The following is a 20070-nucleotide window of genomic DNA, read 5'->3' on the forward strand; positions in this document are numbered from 1 at the left end:
AACCTGTTCATATGGCACACATACTCATGGTAACCATTTTTACCTAAGCAAAAGACATGGTCAAACATCATTCAAGTAACTGAGCATGTATAAAAAAAAATCTGTCTGAGCACGGTGCATGCCCATAGAAAATGCTGAAGAGAAGCCATATATCAATCAACTGCAACCTCCATTACAGATAACAAACCTGGGTTTGCTGACCCTGAGACTCACCCCCTCTACCTATAACTTCAACAATGACTAACTAGCTAACTTTTCCGGCATCTTTGTGCAGCTAATTGTGGGAAGTACTTATGCACTTGAAACCAGTGGGGTGAAAAGGGTAACCAGAAAACAAGCGACCCTCTCAGAGACACAGAGGTGCTCCCGAGCAAAGTTCTACCCACGTTCACTGTTACCTAAAACACCACACAACAAACTCCCTAAGGGAAATTACTGTTAAGCCTAACAGGGGAAAGTACTCTTGCTCATACTAATAATACAACCTAGCTAAGGTCCAACACAACTAATTCAGTCAGCGAAGCTAAGGCACTGATAAAGGGGCGACGTACCTCTCTCATAAGGATTACTAACTGGCCTACCCAAACCTGAAATTCCCCTTTACTCATAGATTGGCAAACAAATACCAGCTAAACACTACTCAAAAACAAGACAGTCTAAACCAAACAAAGCTATTCCATAAACCACTGGGCCAATTGGATAGAAGGTAGAGATCAAAATTACACAAAATATATCCGTCACCATAGCACCTGAAGAGGCACCTGCCTAGGAGGAGAGAATGACAGAATGATCAGCCCTGGTTAAATAAGCTCTGGGATAGAGCTACACAAGTGTTGGCCCAGTCCAATCGGCCTCCTTGCCTGCAGCCTATTGCAGGAGAAGGAAGCACGAAGGGGAGAGGCCATAACAAATTGTATTGTACATGTTGTATTTTAGTGTTTCATTTTCATCAAATTTACAGTATTTGCAATAGTCAAGGAGCAGGAGAAGACATCTGACTGCATGATTATCTACAGGATATAAGGTGTTTTGGTGATATTGCCTTTGAAATTTTGATTTTATACTAGGCAAGGATGAAATCTTATCTTTTCCTTTATTGCATCTCCATTTACTCTGGAATGATAACAGATTAAATTTGCTTATGATGGGTATTCATCACCATATCATATCATATTCCTTATCTTCTGATCTATCAAAGGAGACCATAAATATGTACAGTATGTAGGAATAAGGAGGAGTTATACCTGATTCACTTTGGGTTTGTTATTTTAGGCTTTTTTTCACTTTTGTTGAGTCAAAAATCAACACAAAAAGATGTGTATTGAATTAATATTGCGTTCCCACCTTTAATTAATATTAGGAAACCTAGACAAATGAGGAGACCATCGGAGACATACTAACCAGAACTTGAAATAGAGGGTGGGGGGGCCATGGAAGAGAAGGGCAGCTGGGAGGGATAAAGGAGAGAAAGGCAGATAATCATGTATTTGACATTTCAATGTCTGCTGAAAGAGAGAGGATGGGAAAAAAGAAGATGAATAGACAAGGGATTACAGGTCTGAAAAGGAAGACAGCTTCTCTTAAGATGCTTTCCCTCTTAAATGCAAGTGGGAGGAAGTGAGAGGAGGGCCTCTGGTCAGAAAGAAAGACAGAGAAAGTAAGAAAGAAGAAGATGTGAGAGGGGGAAAGAAAGGAAAAGTGAGAACCCTCCTACACTCACCAGTCTGTTATTTCTAAAAACGATCCCCCAGGCTCTGAGGATGGAGTGACGCATAACTGACTACCTTGGATTTACTTGTTTTCTGACACACACACACACACGCACGCACACACACACAGTAGACAGAAAACAAAACACATCCGTCTTTTGTCACTTCAGAAAACTAACTTCAATCAACACCCACCAGGCTGTCTAGTTAAACACATTTTATACTGTATTATACTGTATACACAGCATTTACAATTGCAGGCAAAACAGTTTAATGTGTTCCGTTCATTTAGTTTTCTGCTACATGTTTTGCCTTGATCACAAAAATGTCTTTCATAAAATGTTTTGTTTGTTTCCATTTCTGTTCCGAGTTCCCAAAACAAGACAGAGCAGAAAATAAGCATAACATATCCACTTATCAGATTTCATTAGAACTGTCAAAAATGTTGCTTAATCTTTTGCATAATCTGGTTGTTGGGACATGGCCATGAAGGGTTGTGTGAAAGCCAAGATATGACACAATGAGGCTGAACGAAGAGACAAGAGAATCCGGATCACCATGTTCCCAAAAACTAAGGGCCTCTTTTAGATTCTGTGAACTAGATGCGGAATTATAAAGTGAGAATTTGTTCTTTTTCTCTGCCAAACAATCTCTCCCTGGCTGTCTCTTTCTCACACTTTTAACTCAGCAAAATTACCTTACAGACATGACAAGCAAAGTAACATGACAGTTCAAAGAGTTTTGGGTTCTTCAAAGGGGCCTTTGGAAAAGCCAAAATCATGTCTATGTAAATAAACAACAAATTTGCAGGTGTGTCTGTTGTATGAGTTGAAATTATATTTATCATTAACTATAGTTCATATATATTCTAATATTATAAAATATATAATATATTCTCTTTTTGTTTGTTTAGCAGTTTACTCGCTACACCAGCAGGTGGCGGTAGCTATATACTTATACTATAACTATATTCACTTGTACAGAAAAATTTAGACTTGAGTAGAGTCCAGTGGTAGAGCAGAAGCAGAAGTTGTTGTCTCTTACAGATGACTCTGGGTACTGCAGTGGATATTCTTAAAACTCATGAGAGGCAATGTCGCTACCGCCACCTGCTGGTGTAGCTAATAAACTGCTCTCACATTTACAGATCTCTGTTTACAGATCTCTGTGATACAGAGTGGACAAAATTCCCCTTATGCGTAAAAAGGAAGTCACAAATGTAACGTGAACTGCAAATTGACCGGAAATGATCCGCAAATGTGCAAAAACTGTTTTGTGCATAAAAATGGATCCACAAATGCGTAAATAACACTTTGTATGTGAAATTAAAATATGTGTGTACAGAGTGTATTTTTGTGGATATGATATGTATATATGAACACAAATGTAAAAATACATGTTTTGGGTAGTGAGATATTTGTGCATATTTTTTTTACAGATCTCCGCAGTACACATTGGACAAAATTCCACAAATGTGTAAAAAGTATAACATGACCCACAAATTGACAGAAAGCAATCTGCAAATGTGCAAGAACTGTTTTATGTGTAGAAGTCACTCTCAAAAACAAGGCCATTGAAAATGAACTTTCTGGACTCAGTGCCAGAATTTCTATGATCAAAGTACCTCACACCCAAAGTTTCTTTCTGTTACCTGTTCTTTCTGTTCTCATCTATGTCACATCGGAACATAGAGCAGGCTTCTTCCAGAAAGTTTTTTACAATCTGCTTTTTTAGAAATTACAATAAATTATGTAAAACATGTTTCTTGCAGACCGACTCTCTGACTCTCTCTGACTTTAATTGTCTCCATAATAAAAGTTGGTGGGAGAAAAAATATCCATCCATCGTCAACCGCTTACCCTGGAGGCAATCCCAGCTGACATTGGGCAAAAGGTGGGGTACGCCAGTCCATTGCAGGGCCACACATAGACAAACAACCACTCACACCTAAGGACAATTTAGGGTCACCAATGAACCTAGGCCGCATGTCTTTGGACAGTGGGAGAAAGCCAGAGCACCTGGAAAGAACCCACACAGACACAGGGAGAAAATGCAAACTCCACACAGAAAGGCCAGGGCAACCGAGGTTTGAACCCATGACCTTCTTGCTGTGAGGCAACAGTGCTAACCACTGCACCACCGTGCCGAATAAAGTTGTGTGTGGGGCTTTTGTTCTTCAGACCTATAATGAACACAGCTTTAACTAGACAGTGAATCATAAAACAAATCAAATACAAGACTTTGCAGCGATACATTTAAGTTTAATGTTATCTGTACTGATGTGTCAGATCAGTCCAATCAGCTACAGCATCCAATCAATATAACAGCTACCTAATAAGGGGGGGCATGTCGGTCATTGAAAGACACCGCGAAGGATGCACTGGTGTATCCTCGCTCATAGCTCCTCATGCTGCGTTCACACCAAAAGCGAATCCAGCGTTTTGGGTTGAGTTAACTGCTTTAATTAAATTAGCTTTTTACTTTTTTACGTTTTTGGAATTACAACTTGACTTATCTTCACTCGCGCTTCTCGGCAGCTAGCTTCCATGCACACTGTTGTTGTTAGTGTCGAATGGCACCAGACTTCTGCTGGACTACTACTTCATATTTATATAAAAACCGGACAAAGCTGGACATTACTTGGAGAAAAGAAAGCGAGGAAGTTGAACTACCTGGTGAGTTTAGAAAATGTGTGTCTGTAACTTTATTCCAGCTGTCGTTGTACTTTACTGTGAACAGGTAAGCATAGCATAGCCCTGATCGAGCTGAACTCCATTCAGAAAACAAGTATTTTAAAAGTTGTTGTCCTACTGACTTGTTGACAGACCTGACAAAGCATGAATTCATATGTCTAACAAAACGGCATCATATTGTAGTTATTTTGGCAGTTAGTTTGATCCGTTTATTGCAATTAAATCACAGCAAAGGGTTTACTTTGGGTTCATATAGCTATTGTATCCGCGGGCTGTGTTTATTCGCTTAAAACGCGTGTGTGAACACTCAAAATGTCCAGCGGTCAAACTTGCGCAAGTAAAAGGGAGGCGAATATTAAATTCGCTTTCAGTGTGAACACACCATCAGAGATCGCTGCTCGATCCTCGTTCCTCACTCCTTTGAGCGCAAATAAGAGCTTTGGGACGGCCTGCAAGATGGCGGAGCGGAACAACTTCCGGTTCAAGGGAGGATCGAGGAGCGAGGAAACGACAAATAAGAGACTTGAGAAGCACCCACAGTGAAACAGCAAGGCAACTAGGCAGGAAACTAATACAGTACAGAACTGAATAAAGGCAGTGGTAACAAACTAATAATCAAGACAAAACATACACTAAATTAACAACAAGAACACCAGGCACAGAAGATTACAAACTAAAACAGGAAGTAAAGTATACGGGAACACACGAGGACAGATCAACCAAAGTAAAACACAAAACATGGAAAAAATGTAAAATCAGGGCATGGACAGAGACAGGACCAAACAGGAGACAGGATTACACTAAAACATCGAGACATAGGACTAAGGACTCAAACAGATAGCCTAAAAACATACAGATACACATAAGAATAAACTAAGCTACAAAACCCTAAACAAGACAAGATCAAAAAATATAACACAGAATTACACAGACCAGGAATAACACTAAACATGAACTAAAGCACAGAACTAAGAACTAAGGCACTGGACTAAGAACTGAGGCAGACAGATACTAAGTAAACTAAAACATGTGAATGAATAAAATAATAAGGCTACACAGAGAAACACAGAACCAAAACCAGACTTAAACAGGAAAACATGAACACAAACCACACTCCTGACAGGTTGTGTCGTCCACATACTTTATCATCCTCACTGAAGTGTTTGTGGATGTAAAGTGAGCATACTCCAACCCTTAACTTTGTCATAGGCCACTGGGCTTTGCTAAGCCTGAGATCCTCCCATCCTCCCATCCACTACAACTGCCCCATTTACCTCTACACACTTTGATCCTATTGACTGAAGACCCACGCAAAAGTTACATGAATTCAGCATAGAACCGAGTCAACATTGGAGATGTCAGCTGCACATTATGTCTTATTAGTTTTACCAGTTGATGGGCAGATATATTTCATCTTGTTTGTGCATAGATTGAATTACTTCCCCTTTGAGTCCTTGAAGTGTTTACTCTGAAGCCTCAGTGCCAGTGTGCAGATTAGCAGAGGTAGAAGTGAATGTGTTTCATAAAACTTAACCACTCCTGAACATTTCAAGCTGTATCTTCTGTCCAGCTTGGCCAACAGGATGTCAATTACAAGCGTGATCACCGATGGGGAAAAACTGACAGTTCACACTCTAAATCCAGACAGTCACTTTTTGTCTTGTCACTCGCTGTGTGTCTCTTTCATTGAATTCACAAACGATGGGAGACACCTTCCTTGCACCTGCTTCAAAACTGTCAAATTGACAGCAAAGACCTGACAAATAATTCTCCCTGTAAAGGTCTAGAGGGATACACAGGTTAATTTCAATAACATTCACTCATAAATTCACTCAGATCTAGAGAAAGGATCTTCACAAGTTACCTAGAAATTCAGCTTGCACCCTGCCATGGTTAGTCCATGCTTCAGGATGTGTTGTCATGTTTTGATTATACATGAAAAGAAATATCAGATATAGGCATAGGTCAAAGAGGGAGCGCTTGCGTATGTGCAGACCGTTTTGTGTCAAACAGAGCCATTTCTGGGTCCATTAAGATTATAGATTATTATAGCTAGATTATGTTCTGAATGTGACTGCGCTCACAAAAACCCAGGACATTTGGTCAAATTATTAACTTAAGTACTTACTACTTAAGACTATGGAGGTTTAAAGCCAAAAACATGAGGTTGACAACATTGCAAGTTGTATTTTAGCAGGCATTTTGAAGTGGGTTGCATTATATTGTACCAGTGTTCTGACTATTGTGTCCAGTCCCACCGCATCAGTGGCTGTAAGTCTCAGCAACTGAGGTTATCACAGTGAGATTTAGAGAGAGGCAGGGAGAGCAATTCATGTCACTATGGTGGCTGTAATAAGTCTCCGCAGTGTGTGCCTGTGTGTGCTAGCGTGCATGTCAGTGTGTGTACTATGTGTGCATGCGCTCTACAGTAATAAGCTTGCTGGTGTCGCCAGTTCATTTATCTGCCTCCATTCAGAGTGACCTTCAACTACACGGCTTGGCTCAGATATTCTCCACAGTATTGCACACACACTATTTCTCTCTTAACAGACAGACTTAAATACAGAAAATCTATTGTAGACATACAGATAGACAAGAACACACAAACACACGCTTTAAGATGCTAATAATCTCAGCCATAATAAGCTAATTTAAGGATATTTTCATTAGTAAAGTCAAGTCAAATTTATTTATATAACCCATTTTCACGAAACACCAATTTGCCTCAGGGGGCTTTTCAGTCTGTACAGCCTCTATCCTTACGATACAAATAAGGATAAAATCCCCCCAAAAACCCTTGGTGGCTGTAATAACAAGGAAAGAGGTTTTTGAATGCATGTAAACCTCATTATATGGCATACTCTGACTCTGATACTCTGACATCTAAATATAGATGATGGATGTTCAGTAGATTCAGGATGCAATTTGTCATCCCAGGGTTCTTTTAGTTCTTTACTTTCATTTTCCTTTCCTCTTTGTAACTGAGATAATAATAACTGTCATGTTAGTCTCTCAACTTTGAACTGATAAATGGCCTGTTTCCAAGATGAAACATGATTAGAGTCCTGATTTATGAGCTTTTCTTAGGGTTAGTGAGTAATATAAAAGGCAGCAAAACATGCATAAGCCTAAAACTAATGGTGTTAAAAGGCCCCACAATACCCTAAACAAGACAAGATCAAAAAATATAACACAGAATTACACAGACCAGGAATAACACTAAACATGAACTAAAGCACAGAACTAAGAACTAAGGCACTGGACTAAGAACTGAGGCAGACAGATACTAAGTAAACTAAAACATGTGAATGAATAAAATAATAAGGCTACACAGAGAAACACAGAACCAAAACCAGACTTAAACAGGAAAACATGAACACAAACCACACTCCTGACAGGTTGTGTCGTCCACATACTTTATCATCCTCACTGAAGTGTTTGTGGATGTAAAGTGAGCATACTCCAACCCTTAACTTTGTCATAGGCCACTGGGCTTTGCTAAGCCTGAGATCCTCCCATCCTCCCATCCACCACAACTGCCCTATTTACCTCTACACACTTTGATCCTATTTGATACTAACTTTGAACTGATCAATGGCCTGTTTCCAAGATGAAACATGATTAGAGTCCTGATTTATGAGCTTTTCTTGGGTTAGGGTTAGTGAGTAATATAAATATAAGGCAGCAAAACATGCATAAGCCTAAAACTAATGGTGTTAATAGGCTCCACTTATACTTAAGAAGTGATGTGGAGTTACTGTCTAATGTTACCATACACATGAAAGAACCATCCCAAACACTGTAAAACAGTTATGTGTATAGATTTTTAAATTAAAAAATAAACATGCACTGCTATAGCATTGGTACACTTCATTGTCCAGAGTCGGTCTAGAAGAGAGAGGTAGAAGAGAAACAAAGATTCACTGCATCCTACTGATAGGTATTCCTTTAGTGTGGTTTTCAGTCATGCACTCACTCATTCTCCTGTCAAGCTCTTGGACAGGTGCCATATTGTGACCATGGGAAGATTTTCTGTGACTGTAACCCCTTTTAATACTGTCTCGCCTTCAACAAGCAATTCCATGACACTATATTTCTTGGCTGTTTTACAGATGACTCTGGTCCATTTTTGCAATAAAGATGCTTTCTACTCCTCTGGAATTAGTTTACTTGGTGGCAGCGTATAGTTACATAAGCCAACAGAAAACTCCTAAAGGTTAAACTGGGTTTATTGGAAGGTTTTTGGGCTCAATGCAGGAACACAGACAGACAGGAAAAAAACATCCATAATACAAGACTCTTTTGTGGTCTTTTGTGAAATGAAATCATGCCAACAATAGCAGCATAACAACAGATCAAGAGGGTTAATGAAAAAACACTATGCTATGTAGTGGGTGAAAGATGCCAGTTCGTCTGTTGAGTCTTTTGTATTTGCATGAACTGTGACAGTGCAATCCAAAACTGGGGAACACCTGGAAAATGTGTTATTCTCACCATGCACCAAATCAGACATGGTAGATACCCACTGATTCAAGTATTGATTGATTCAAGTATACAGAATACACACACACACATCAGGACCCTAAATACAAATTTGAGTGTATGTTATCACGGTGGATCAGGCTATACACAGATGAGTGTCCTAATAAGAATAAACAGAAGAGCTTTAATTATTTTGAATATTTACTAATGAGGACAATCTTTAAGTCAGTTGTGTCTGTAGCGAAAGCCTCTACTGAGCAGCAGATTTTAATTTGTGCAGTATTTACTATGACCATAGCTTGTTTAATGCATGGTTTCAACCTAACAGTTTGTCTTTAAAGTAAATGAGTGAAGGAGCTAAAATGTCGGGGAAATGTTTCACAGTAATAGGCTTATGCAAAAAAAGTATTTAATACTAAAGGATAGCAGTGACTTGTCAACCATTTGAAGTTACAAGAAAGCCAATGTAGTTTAAATAGCCATGGCTTTGAATCCTAAAACACATTTTTAATGAATTATTAATTACAATAATGAAACATCTGATCTGAACTATTGAACTGCAGCATGAAAAAAATCACACATTTCTTTTATTTCATTACCTGTAAATCATAAATAAGATCATTTGTACAATTTTGTGCATTCTAATGGGAATTAATATCCACTGAAAAAAATTACAATCGTTTGTACTGTGAACTAGGTTGGCTCCGGATCTGGGTTAAATCTGTGAGTAAATAACCACTGAACCCCTCCATATGTCAGGTTGTAAATGTCAAATATGTTTGATATGATAAGAAAATCTCAGACCAGTCCAGAGGTCAGCCATGGAATAGGTTATGTTAAATCTGGACACTACCATAACATTTCATTGGGATCTTTTCTACACTGGACAATTGTAAAATACTGCTTTCAACATTGATTTAACAGAAAGATTCAATAGCATACATACATACATACAGTTTGAATACAGTGCTTTGACTGGTGGTTTATTTCTTGACTGCACCAGTGCAAAGGCCGATTTATACTTCTGCATCAAATCCACTCCGTCATAGCCTGCACGTAGCCGTGTACCCTAAGCTGGACCCTACACTGTAGCCTGATGGGCACCTCCCCAAACATTTAACTACATGTTGCAGCGACGCAGACCACAAGAACTGCAATTGGTCCGCTTGGTAGCATCACATTTCTTGCTATGCATTTCCTGCTTCTCTTTCTTCTGCCTTAACCGTTTCAACCGGTAACTTCCATTATGTCATCTTCCCTGACCCTCTTTCTCCTGATTTAGCCCTCTTTTCTCTTTCTTTCTTTTTCATTCCCAGGATAAACACTGTATTGATCTCCCCCTCTCTTTGCCTTTAGCTTGGCTCCATTGTCTGTTGTCTAAAATTGTTTCTTTAGAAGCTGGTTGTGCCCCCAGGGAAAGGACCAACTGACAGCCAAGGAGGAAGACAGGGAGAGGTGAAGGGGATGACTGACAGGAGAAGAAGATGGAGAAATCATCATTGACAGAAAGGCGAATGTGGAGAAAGAAGATGGAGTGAGAAGGAAAACAGTGAAAAGTAGTGACAGAAAAAGGTTGACAGCGATCAGGAAAAAAGACAGGAGGGACAGGAGGTGAAGCTAGCAGTGAGAGAATTATAAATTAGTCACTGTATATGTTTGTGCTATCAATTTTATTCAACCTGACATCCACAGCGGTATATTTACCCCCACACACAATCCCACACCCCTATTTCCCTGAGTACTTTAGCAGTGTAAGTCTAAATGTTGACATTTGAACTTTGTTCCATGGAAGTGTGGATGATGTGTGAGTCAACCAACAAGGTATACGTCTTTTCAAATATACCATAATTATTGCATTTGTTGTTAAAGGTGTAAACTACTCCAGCAATTCAATACTGCACTTCCATAAAGTTGGAGGACTCAAAGTAGACAAGATGAAGAAATAATGAAGCAGCAGAGGCTTATCCTGACTTTTAGCCTCCAGTATGGGTCAAGCACCAAAACACCACATCCTACATTTCCCAAAATACAACTCACTTGTGTCTTTCATTAGCCCCACATCCCCACTAAATGCCCACTTCTTTCAAACCCTACACATCCACTTTGTAATGAAAGCTTTCTGTTTTAGAATTTCAAAGTGTCAAGCCCAGACTGAGATGACATCATCAGGGTTATTAATTCAGACTTTAGAAAGCTTCTCTTGAGCCACATAAGACATTAAACAACTGTCAGCACAACTTCAAATTCAAATTCAAATTAGCTTTATTGGCATGAATGTATAGCAACAATATTGCCAAAGCTATATATAGTAAGTACAAACTGAGTACTACTCCCTGTGACAAGCAACCCAAACTCTTTAAGACAGAAATCTTAAACCATAGTGTGTTTTCTATAAGTTCTATTAAATTAATGTTGAATTGAAATAGCCTACAGCCTGGTTAGTGAGTTAAACTAAGCTTAACTACCTAGCTAGTGTAGAAACACTGCCCATCAAAAACCAGCCTCCCCTGTTTTTCAAGGATAGCGTAAAGCAGTATCCTTTGAATGTCATGGAATCTGCCTAAATGCTGATGCAAAAATCAGGTTTCCCTTGCATTATAAGCATTTTTTCCCTAATGCAGGGAGGCTGCCTCTGTCCTCTCTGCCTCGCTGTTTCAGCAAGGGTGGGGCTTAGCCCTCAGCGTCTCCTCCACACATGCAGAGACACACGCTGTCATATTGAAGACGGTGCGCTAGCTCGTCACTTCATCAAACGTGTAACCACATGTGTAGTTGCAAGACGCAAATTCTTAAATTTTGTGGCTGTGTGTGCGGAGTCAGACATTCTGTTTGACAAAATTAAGAGCTAAGCCAAGCCCGTTTGTGTAAACAAGGAGGAGTGATGCCCACATGATAGTAGCCTACAGACCCACTTATTATTGTGTGTTCAGGAACATATGGAGGCTGTCAGGTAATCACCTGTTTGATAGGGGACAGTTTACAATACATGTATTGCAGCAATGCATTCATAGTGAATTGTCTGATTTTAAATACTATTACGGTATTTTTATATCCTGTTGTTGCAATACATTTAATGTGAATTGTCCCCATAAATAATTGCACATACATTTGATCATTTTTATGTTGCATGATACTCCAAATTCATTGATATTGATTCAATAGCCTATGTAATCATTTCACTTCCCAGGAAACTCAACAAACGTAACCTACTGGCTTCAGGTGAAGATACCAACGAGGGTTGTTCAGTCTTGGCCACAGGTAGTCTTAACGACTGTAACGACTGTCGTCACAGCAACAAGGAACACTAACGAACCAGCGGTATTGATGACCCGGGCCAACGACCCCACTGAGTATTAAATAGCTGAGTTTCCCTGCCAGTCAGTCAGAACTGAAGAAGTCCTTTGGATGAGGGACGAAACGTCTTCCAGTATCTTCAACCAAGTCCAGTTGCCCTTGATTTTAACCTTCGTTGGATAACTATGACCTGGATGACTGAGAATCTTCATAGACAGCCTATGTAATATTTCTTATTGAATTTTTTCATGACTTTATTCATCTACTACATGATTACACACTCTTTCTGATGACAAAATGTGTTTTAAATTGTAAAACACAGAAACAGAAAACATAGAATTTGGGAAAAAATTTAATGGAATCTGCAAATTAAAACAGATTTCATAGGGCCGTATCCATGGTCTCGTCACCCAATATTTGAATGTATACTGCATGACTGTAGCAAGCTCCATCGGGAAGTTGTAATTTTAACGGTAAAAATGTCTGAGAGTGACAAGCCTAAACAGCAAAAAATTTGTGCGCCACGTCAACGACGAAAGAACGCATCCGTAATACACTCGCTCCGCGACACTAGTAGTTTTGGTGTGGGGGGGGGGGGGGGGGGGGGGGGGGGGGGGGTCTACCATCCCCCCTGAAAAAAATCCTAGAGGAAAAACTGCAGAAGCATTAAAATACAATTATGGTTACAGTCCAAAATTTATTCTTAAAGTGATGTCTTCTTTGTTGTATACCTCTACATGGCAAAGAAAACGGCCAATGAAGGCCAACTTTAGGACATTGGCAGATGAGCTGTGGATTGTACATTGTGTGCTGATGTTCTTTCCCAGTGAATGATTATCCAAATCAAGGGTACTTAAATGTCCATTCTGTGGAAGGAGATCACATGTTTCCCATTCAAGAAACATCTTACTAAGGTTTTATTCTTGCTTCCATGTAAAAGAAACAAGTACCATAATTCTGGTCTCTTGAGTGTTTACAAAAAGCTTTTTATTACAGACCCACTAGTGAATGGCCTGTTTCAAGGGCCTCCTCCTCTATATCTACTGAAAGCACAGCTGCATGTCTTAGATCTGATAGAAGACTTTTAGGCAAATGATGAGTGTTTTGTTTGACTATACATGAAGGAAACTTTTTTTGCTGCAGTGATACGGAGAAACTCTTGTAGGCTATAGTGATATCATCCTACAGAGACTGATTAAAAGCCTTAGGCTATTGTAGGCCTACAGGTTTTTACAGTAGCCTACTAACCGCTTTGAGATGTGTTAGGCCTATATATTTTTTATTTGCTCCCCAGTCTGTTTCACACGGCCTGTCGCAGCCATTAAAATAAATGGGTTTCATTTATCTTATGTGAGGCTGAATATTATGAGCAGTTTGGTAAGGATATTAAAATACTAAATTTTAATATGAACGTAGGCTATTTATTTTAGGTTAGTAGCTTTCTTATAGGCACTACAGAGACTGTTCCGACCTCACCTTTTGCGATGTGGGCGCAGGTAATGAGGTGAGTTTTCAGTAACCTAAATGTTGAGATTCAGTCTTTCAACCACTATTTGTGAGCACAATTAATGGCAGTTAATTTAGAAATTTGTTTGTAACACTTAGGGTGTGTTAAATATATTTTTGAAGCGATGAGGAGGTGGAACAACCACTTTTTCAGTGCCCGAGTCTTTTAATGTGAGCTAATAAGGCTGATAATTTCACACAACAAAGGACACATCAAATCAACGCATTACTATAGACTACGCCTGTTCATTTAGGCTTGGCATTCATAGTGTCACCGATTTTGTGCCTCCCTGCATGTGTCAGCTGCAGCTATGTTACTTAGACCATGTCGTATTTCTGTAATATATACAGTTTATTCTTAGTTTCTAAAAAATGCCGCTCTGATGCCAGAGGTGATTGGTTATCTGCTGCTAACACCGTCTCTTTTATGTAAACATGCTCACGGCTGGATTGGGATCCCTGGGTTGAGTTCCAGAGTTGTTAACCAGCTTCGACAGCGATTGTTAGGGTTAGTTAAGCCAGATGACTAAAAGATATCCTGGGTACGTTGAACTCGCTTCGTGGTACAGGCCCCTGATGTAAATTCGGAAACAGAGCAGGAAACATTGGAAAACCTGTTTTGCAAATGTTTGCTTATGTAGGAAATGCATTCAACATGTTTAAATAAAGCTAAATGCGGCCTGTTTCTCACAGAAATGTCTGGTGGAAATGCTGAATATAAACAAAAATCATTAATGGAGTGAAGCATGATCTTGGGCACACATCTTTTTAAACATTCTTCCTCTGATAGTTTTAAATAATTCAAAAAGTAACTCTGTGTGATTTTACTAGGCTATCCAAAACCAACCATTTGTTGTGTTGTTTGAAAAGCAGAACAAAAAATATAGGAGCAGAACAACCAGATGTCATGGTTGGGGGAGTTTTGTGAGTTCTGTTTTATTTTGTTTTGGGGCTTTTGTGTTGTGTGTGTTTTACTTCCTGTTTTATTTGGAACAGACATATGAAAGTGTTTGCCATCTGTGTTTGCCACCTGTGTCTTGTTTTACTTTACTTCCCTGTTGATTTACTGAATTGGTTTCACCTGAGTTTAATCATCCTGCCACCTGGTGTGTACTTAAGTCCCTCATACTACTGTAAAACTTCATTTTAAAGCCTAGTCCCAATTAGACCCCTGTCTCTTTTACTGGTCTGGTGTGGCTACACATTTTGACAAATAAACACAGGTTTCAATTAGAAACCTGGTCTGTTTTTCAGAGAAGTTTTTTGGATGGACCCCACTGGGTCACCCTCTTCAGCTAGTTCTAAGCTGCTTAGATCGCACATACAATTATAAATGTTTATACATTTTGGAATATGGACATGTTACACATCTTTAGTTTAGTTAGATTTTCCACACTTCAGTCGTTCATTTAAAGGAAACAATAAGCACCAAAGTATTATTCATTAAGATTTACTGGTATGGTTGGTCGGTCTCTCGCTCACTCTGTGCATGAAGTTGGCCGAGATCAAATGAATGATTCGTTATTTATTTGTTATCCAATAGCCTAATTTTTATACAAGTGATATTCATACTGGTTGAAATAAACAACCAGTCCTTGCTGAGCAAGAGTTTTGTGCGAAGGGAATTAAAGGCCTGTTCCATATAGATGCCTGTCCCAAATATTTGCATGGTGAGTTCAGTGACTGAAACAAATAAAAGCCCAGGTTATTCATTTAAATTTTACGTACACCATAAAAACTGTTACTTAGATCTAACTTTAAAAAAATAAGGCCACATTTTTGTTAGTTTAGCAAACTTCTTGATTTTTTTAAGTTGGGAAAACTCATTAATAAACATTTTAGTGTATGCTAAAATATTAAGTAGAAAAAGTGCCAAAAAATTAAGTTCATCCATTGTCAAAATGGACAGCGTTTTAACGACATTAAATTAATTAAAATAAGTTACATTTTTTTTAAAAATGTAATCAGTTCATGCACTTATTTTCTTTAAATGTTGACCAATTATTTTTTTCTGTTGTAAAAGTGCAATTTACTTCAAATAATTAATTAGCATTGGCATAAATTTAACAAAGAGGTATCGGTTTCCAACATTTATCAAACAGCCATGAAATGCAGTTATGCAAAATTAATGACACAATCTTCTGACCACAGCTTATGTGTAGTAGAACACCTTCACAGCACCTTTTCTGTGTATAGACAGTAATCTTGAAGGGACAAATTTTAGCGTTTTAAAAGTTACGGCTAACAGTCTGCCTCATGCATCATTTGACATCACTGGTAACAGAACAAAAGCTGCGCTAGAAGGTGGAAACTGCAACTGTAGGTGTTTTTATATGTTGTGAGTTATGGTTTAATATTGTCTAGGACCGAAATGATTCATCCATAAAATCGATTTAATAAAAACACGACGTGATTATAATGGAGCTGTTTGCAAAGTGGAGGAAGAGAGAGAAAATAGCGAGGGACAAAGAAGAAAGTGTCCAAAGTATGGGATTATTTCAAGCTAAAGAAAACAACAATTCTGTAATGTTCCCGTCCGTCCACCGTAAAACAAAACTTATGTCGCCTCGGGCAACAGCACAACGGCACCTGAACAAAAAGCAGCCAGTGACAAGGTAACAGTAACAGCAACTTTAGCATTTAACTGAAAGCATGATTGATTGTTGAGTTGAAGGCTAGCCAAAGTAAGCAGCAATCCTCAGCTGAAAATGTACACACGTGCATTTGCTGTTCTCCTTTTTGGGCTGTGAGTTTTAACCTCACATTCATGAGTTGACTGGGTGTCGGGGAGCTGCACCTTTTAACTCCCCTCAAGCTCTCTCTGTAGCTCAGATAATCCCTGCTACTTACGTGTGCTAATAATCCATCCTTTCACCCATATTCTTTGTCTTTATAATTGCCATCTTTATAATAACAAACAACAGCTGTTTCGTGTGCAGGATCACTCATTTCCCGTTTCACGTATTTTCTTGACAAAACGTGGTTTGGAGACCAGCGTAGGGTGACACAGCCGCTGTCAGCTCCTGTAGTGTGTGTGTGTGTGTGTGTGTGTGTGTGTGTGTGTGTGTGTGTGTGTGTGTGTGTGTCCCTGTCACCAATCACCGACCGCCACAACGACTTCAAGACTGCCGTCATATGATGGCAAGTTGTGTGACCAGCACAGCCATTGGCCGACGCTGAAAGTCGTATAGTCTGCACGACCCTTTAGTTTAACCTGTATAGCACTTGGATGATGTTTGTATTTGTGAAGCAGCTGTTTAGTTGTTTGATGTTTGCTGTATGACACACTATGAATTTCCAAAAGGATTAATAAATATCTATCACCTATAAACAGGCACAGCTGATCCCTAGAGGGGGTGCCGCCAAGCAAAAGTACTTCTTAAACGACACATCGATGAATCGTTGAAATAATCTATCGAAGCTTCGAATACTAAAATGATCGCTGCAGCCCTAATATTGTCAGATTTTCCATACTTCATAGTCTTCAGATCCCCAAATGAATGCTGGATATTAGTGCTGGTGGAAAACTAGGTCATCAAGGTTCTTGACAAACCCATGTTATTTCAAAGTGGGAAAGACCAGTAAAGAACATATTTGCCAGTTAGCAACAGGCAGTATTTGTCAGAAATTTACCAGGAATGGAATTTAAAAAAAAGTTCTGCATAGGGCTCAACTCAACAACTTAAAAATCGCCTATTCTAGGCCTCCTGCTAACAATCTGCATGCTGCTGGTTCTCTCAACCTACACATGACAAATGCTGGTTCAGTCAGCCCACATAAAATCATACTGGTTTAACTTGACCAGTAAAACCAGAAACAGATCCAACTTTACTTTTTAACAATACTTACATAGTACTCAGAGATAAGGTCCTGTTCACTTTCTCACATATACTCAGTGAGGCATCTCAGAGTCACATCTCTCTTCTTCATCACAGAGGCACTTGGGTCCTAGAGTTAATAAGTTAATTATGAAACATTTAGCAATATCACTCCAAACCTACAACATCATCACTGTTGGTCTGAAATATCTTTTCAATACAATGAAGTTTTAGGACACCCCCATTTTACTAGATTTTGTAAAAATTTAAGTACTTTTAGCTTAGTTCATCAAAACCGAAAAATAATGTAAATTTCAAAGATTAGTCTCATTATTCTTCAGATGATTACCTATGTGTTAGAAAAATGTCTTTGACATAATAGGCAGGTGAACGAAAGCGTTACTTGTGATGAGTTATGCGAGTTTACTTCTGGATGCTGTCTTGACAAATGACTGTGGAGTGCTAACCAGTATGTAGAAGAGCATGGGCAGTCTACATGTATACATAACAAGGCATGGCTGTGTGTAAAGGTCCCATGATGCTGTCTGTAACGCTTTACAATATCGGGCTTTTGCGGTAAAACAGTGCTGCATAATTTACAGGGCCATCCCATTTGTAATTAAAAAAATACAACAAGGTATTATTATATTCTAGCCTCTTGGACACAAGCTTAATGAAATTGCTTAAGATTTTCCCCTGATAAAATGGTTTTAGAATAGTCATTTCTCAGAATGACAGTTTGACACAAAAACATGTATTGTTGTCTGATTGCTTACCTAATGTGTATCTGAATGGCACACAGGGCTTTGTGGGGTAGCTGATATGCTCCTCGGGTGAGATCTGGTAGTCTCCTGACAAAACAAGACACATGAAAGAGGTGAAGATAACCATATGAAAATATTTTTGTAAAAACTGATACTTAGACAAAAGTACACTAAGTTTAGATTTTTTGACAGCCATGTCTACTAAAAGGGGGGGAGGTGGGGGGGACACACAAATCTTTAATTTATTAAAATTGATTTGACTCTCTCTCAGCAATCGAGCATGAAATACAGCAGGACATACAGACCCATCAGTTAACATTAAAATCTGTAATGATACCTCATAAGCAAGGGAATATGCCTCAGTTATAAAAACCTACATTTATTTCCATCCAATAGAGCCCACCATTGTAAGTCTCCCGCTAAATGGACATTCTTTCATGTGGAATTCTTCTCTATGCCACAGGCTGTTCCTGCCACAGGGGCTGTCTGTGTGAAGAGTGTGGAGGAAAAGCAGGACCCGCCATCCTGCACAAGTCTTGCTAGCAAGAGCTTAGCAAAGCTAATTCATTTCTTGTAATTTTCTCCCAAAGCCTGCTTCAAGAGTGTTTTCAGCGAGTTTTTTGAGACAAAATATTAAACATTCATTAAAACTACATTAATAACATTACCTGTCAACAACCAAAATGTCTCTTATATATCAGTTAAATGTCAGTCATTAACTTTAATTTAAATTTACTCCGCCATTTTGAGTCCAGATGTTAGGACCACAAGAGGAAAGGTCCATTTATTTAAAATTCTCTACTGAAAAGGGGAAGCCATTGTTAAGTTATGTTAATGTCGCATTTGACTAAAAGTCTAGTTTTTAATGTAATTGTTCGAGCTTAGTGCACATTTGGAAAGGCCTCTGGCATCCTCACACAACGAGAAACACATGATAGAGGAAACTGAGTGGTTTTCTAGCATGAGAAAAAGTAGCGGTAGAGGTAAAAGTAAAAATGGTTACTTGCATATGTTTGGTAGTATGTATTGTCCTTGGCTCTGCTGAAAACGCTGGTCAGGTCAGCACAGCAGTTCGGTCATGTCAGTTACAGCCATTACAGCCAGATATGCCCATAGGCGTTCTGCTGTTGATATGGTTACTAACTTAAATGTAGGCCTGTCCTGACAATTTACTTATGACATAGGTCCTTAAACTGAGTTTTGTGAAATCAATTTATTAGGGAGTACAACAAAATAAATTTTATGGTAGAAAATGGCAAGTTACTGGAACATTCACACTTTTTACTTTTCTGTAACTTAAATAGAAAGGAAAAGAAAAGAAAATCAATTTATTGAAAGAAATTTACATTTTAAAATAAAGTCGTATGGATAGGGCCATTGAAGGACTTTTTACAGTGTATGTTGAGTGTTCCTGTGTTGTCCGTTTATGCTATATGTGTTGGATTCATGTTTATGTCTGTAGCTTACTGCCTGAATTCTCTTTGGAGTTTAAAAAGCACTGGAACTTTGGAGTACATCCACATGTATAGCAGGACTGCCTGCTTTACATGTGGGTGTAAGTTTTTTTCTTTCACTCAGATCATTAAACACTGCAAACTGAACGGAGCACACAGAGCACACAGAGTAAGGTTCAGAATAAAACAGGGAAGGATATAGGAGAGCAACATGTTATATCTGGTGCAGAGCTGGGGTGTAAATGATACCAGGGAAGCTCTAAGTGTCTATGTGTGTACGTGTGTGTGTGTGTGAGAGAGAGAGAGAGAGAGAGAGAGAGAGAGAGAGAGAGAGAAAGTATACACACATT

General features: G+C 38.9%; 1 protein-coding gene across 1 annotated transcript in view; it reads right to left on the reverse strand.

Moving 5' to 3' along the window:
* LOC123986100 (tenascin-R-like) overlaps nucleotides 1-20070 on the reverse strand; it is a 113256-nt gene that overhangs the window by 14143 nt on the left and 79043 nt on the right. Inside the window, exon 22 of the mRNA XM_046074182.1 lies at nucleotides 18279-18353. Coding sequence (XP_045930138.1) covers nucleotides 18279-18353 — 75 coding nt within the window. The remainder of the gene's footprint in view (nucleotides 1-18278; nucleotides 18354-20070) is intronic.

The sequence above is a fragment of the Micropterus dolomieu genome, linkage group LG17, assembly GCF_021292245.1.
Source record: "Micropterus dolomieu isolate WLL.071019.BEF.003 ecotype Adirondacks linkage group LG17, ASM2129224v1, whole genome shotgun sequence".
NCBI classification, from domain to species: Eukaryota; Metazoa; Chordata; class Actinopteri; order Centrarchiformes; family Centrarchidae; genus Micropterus; species Micropterus dolomieu.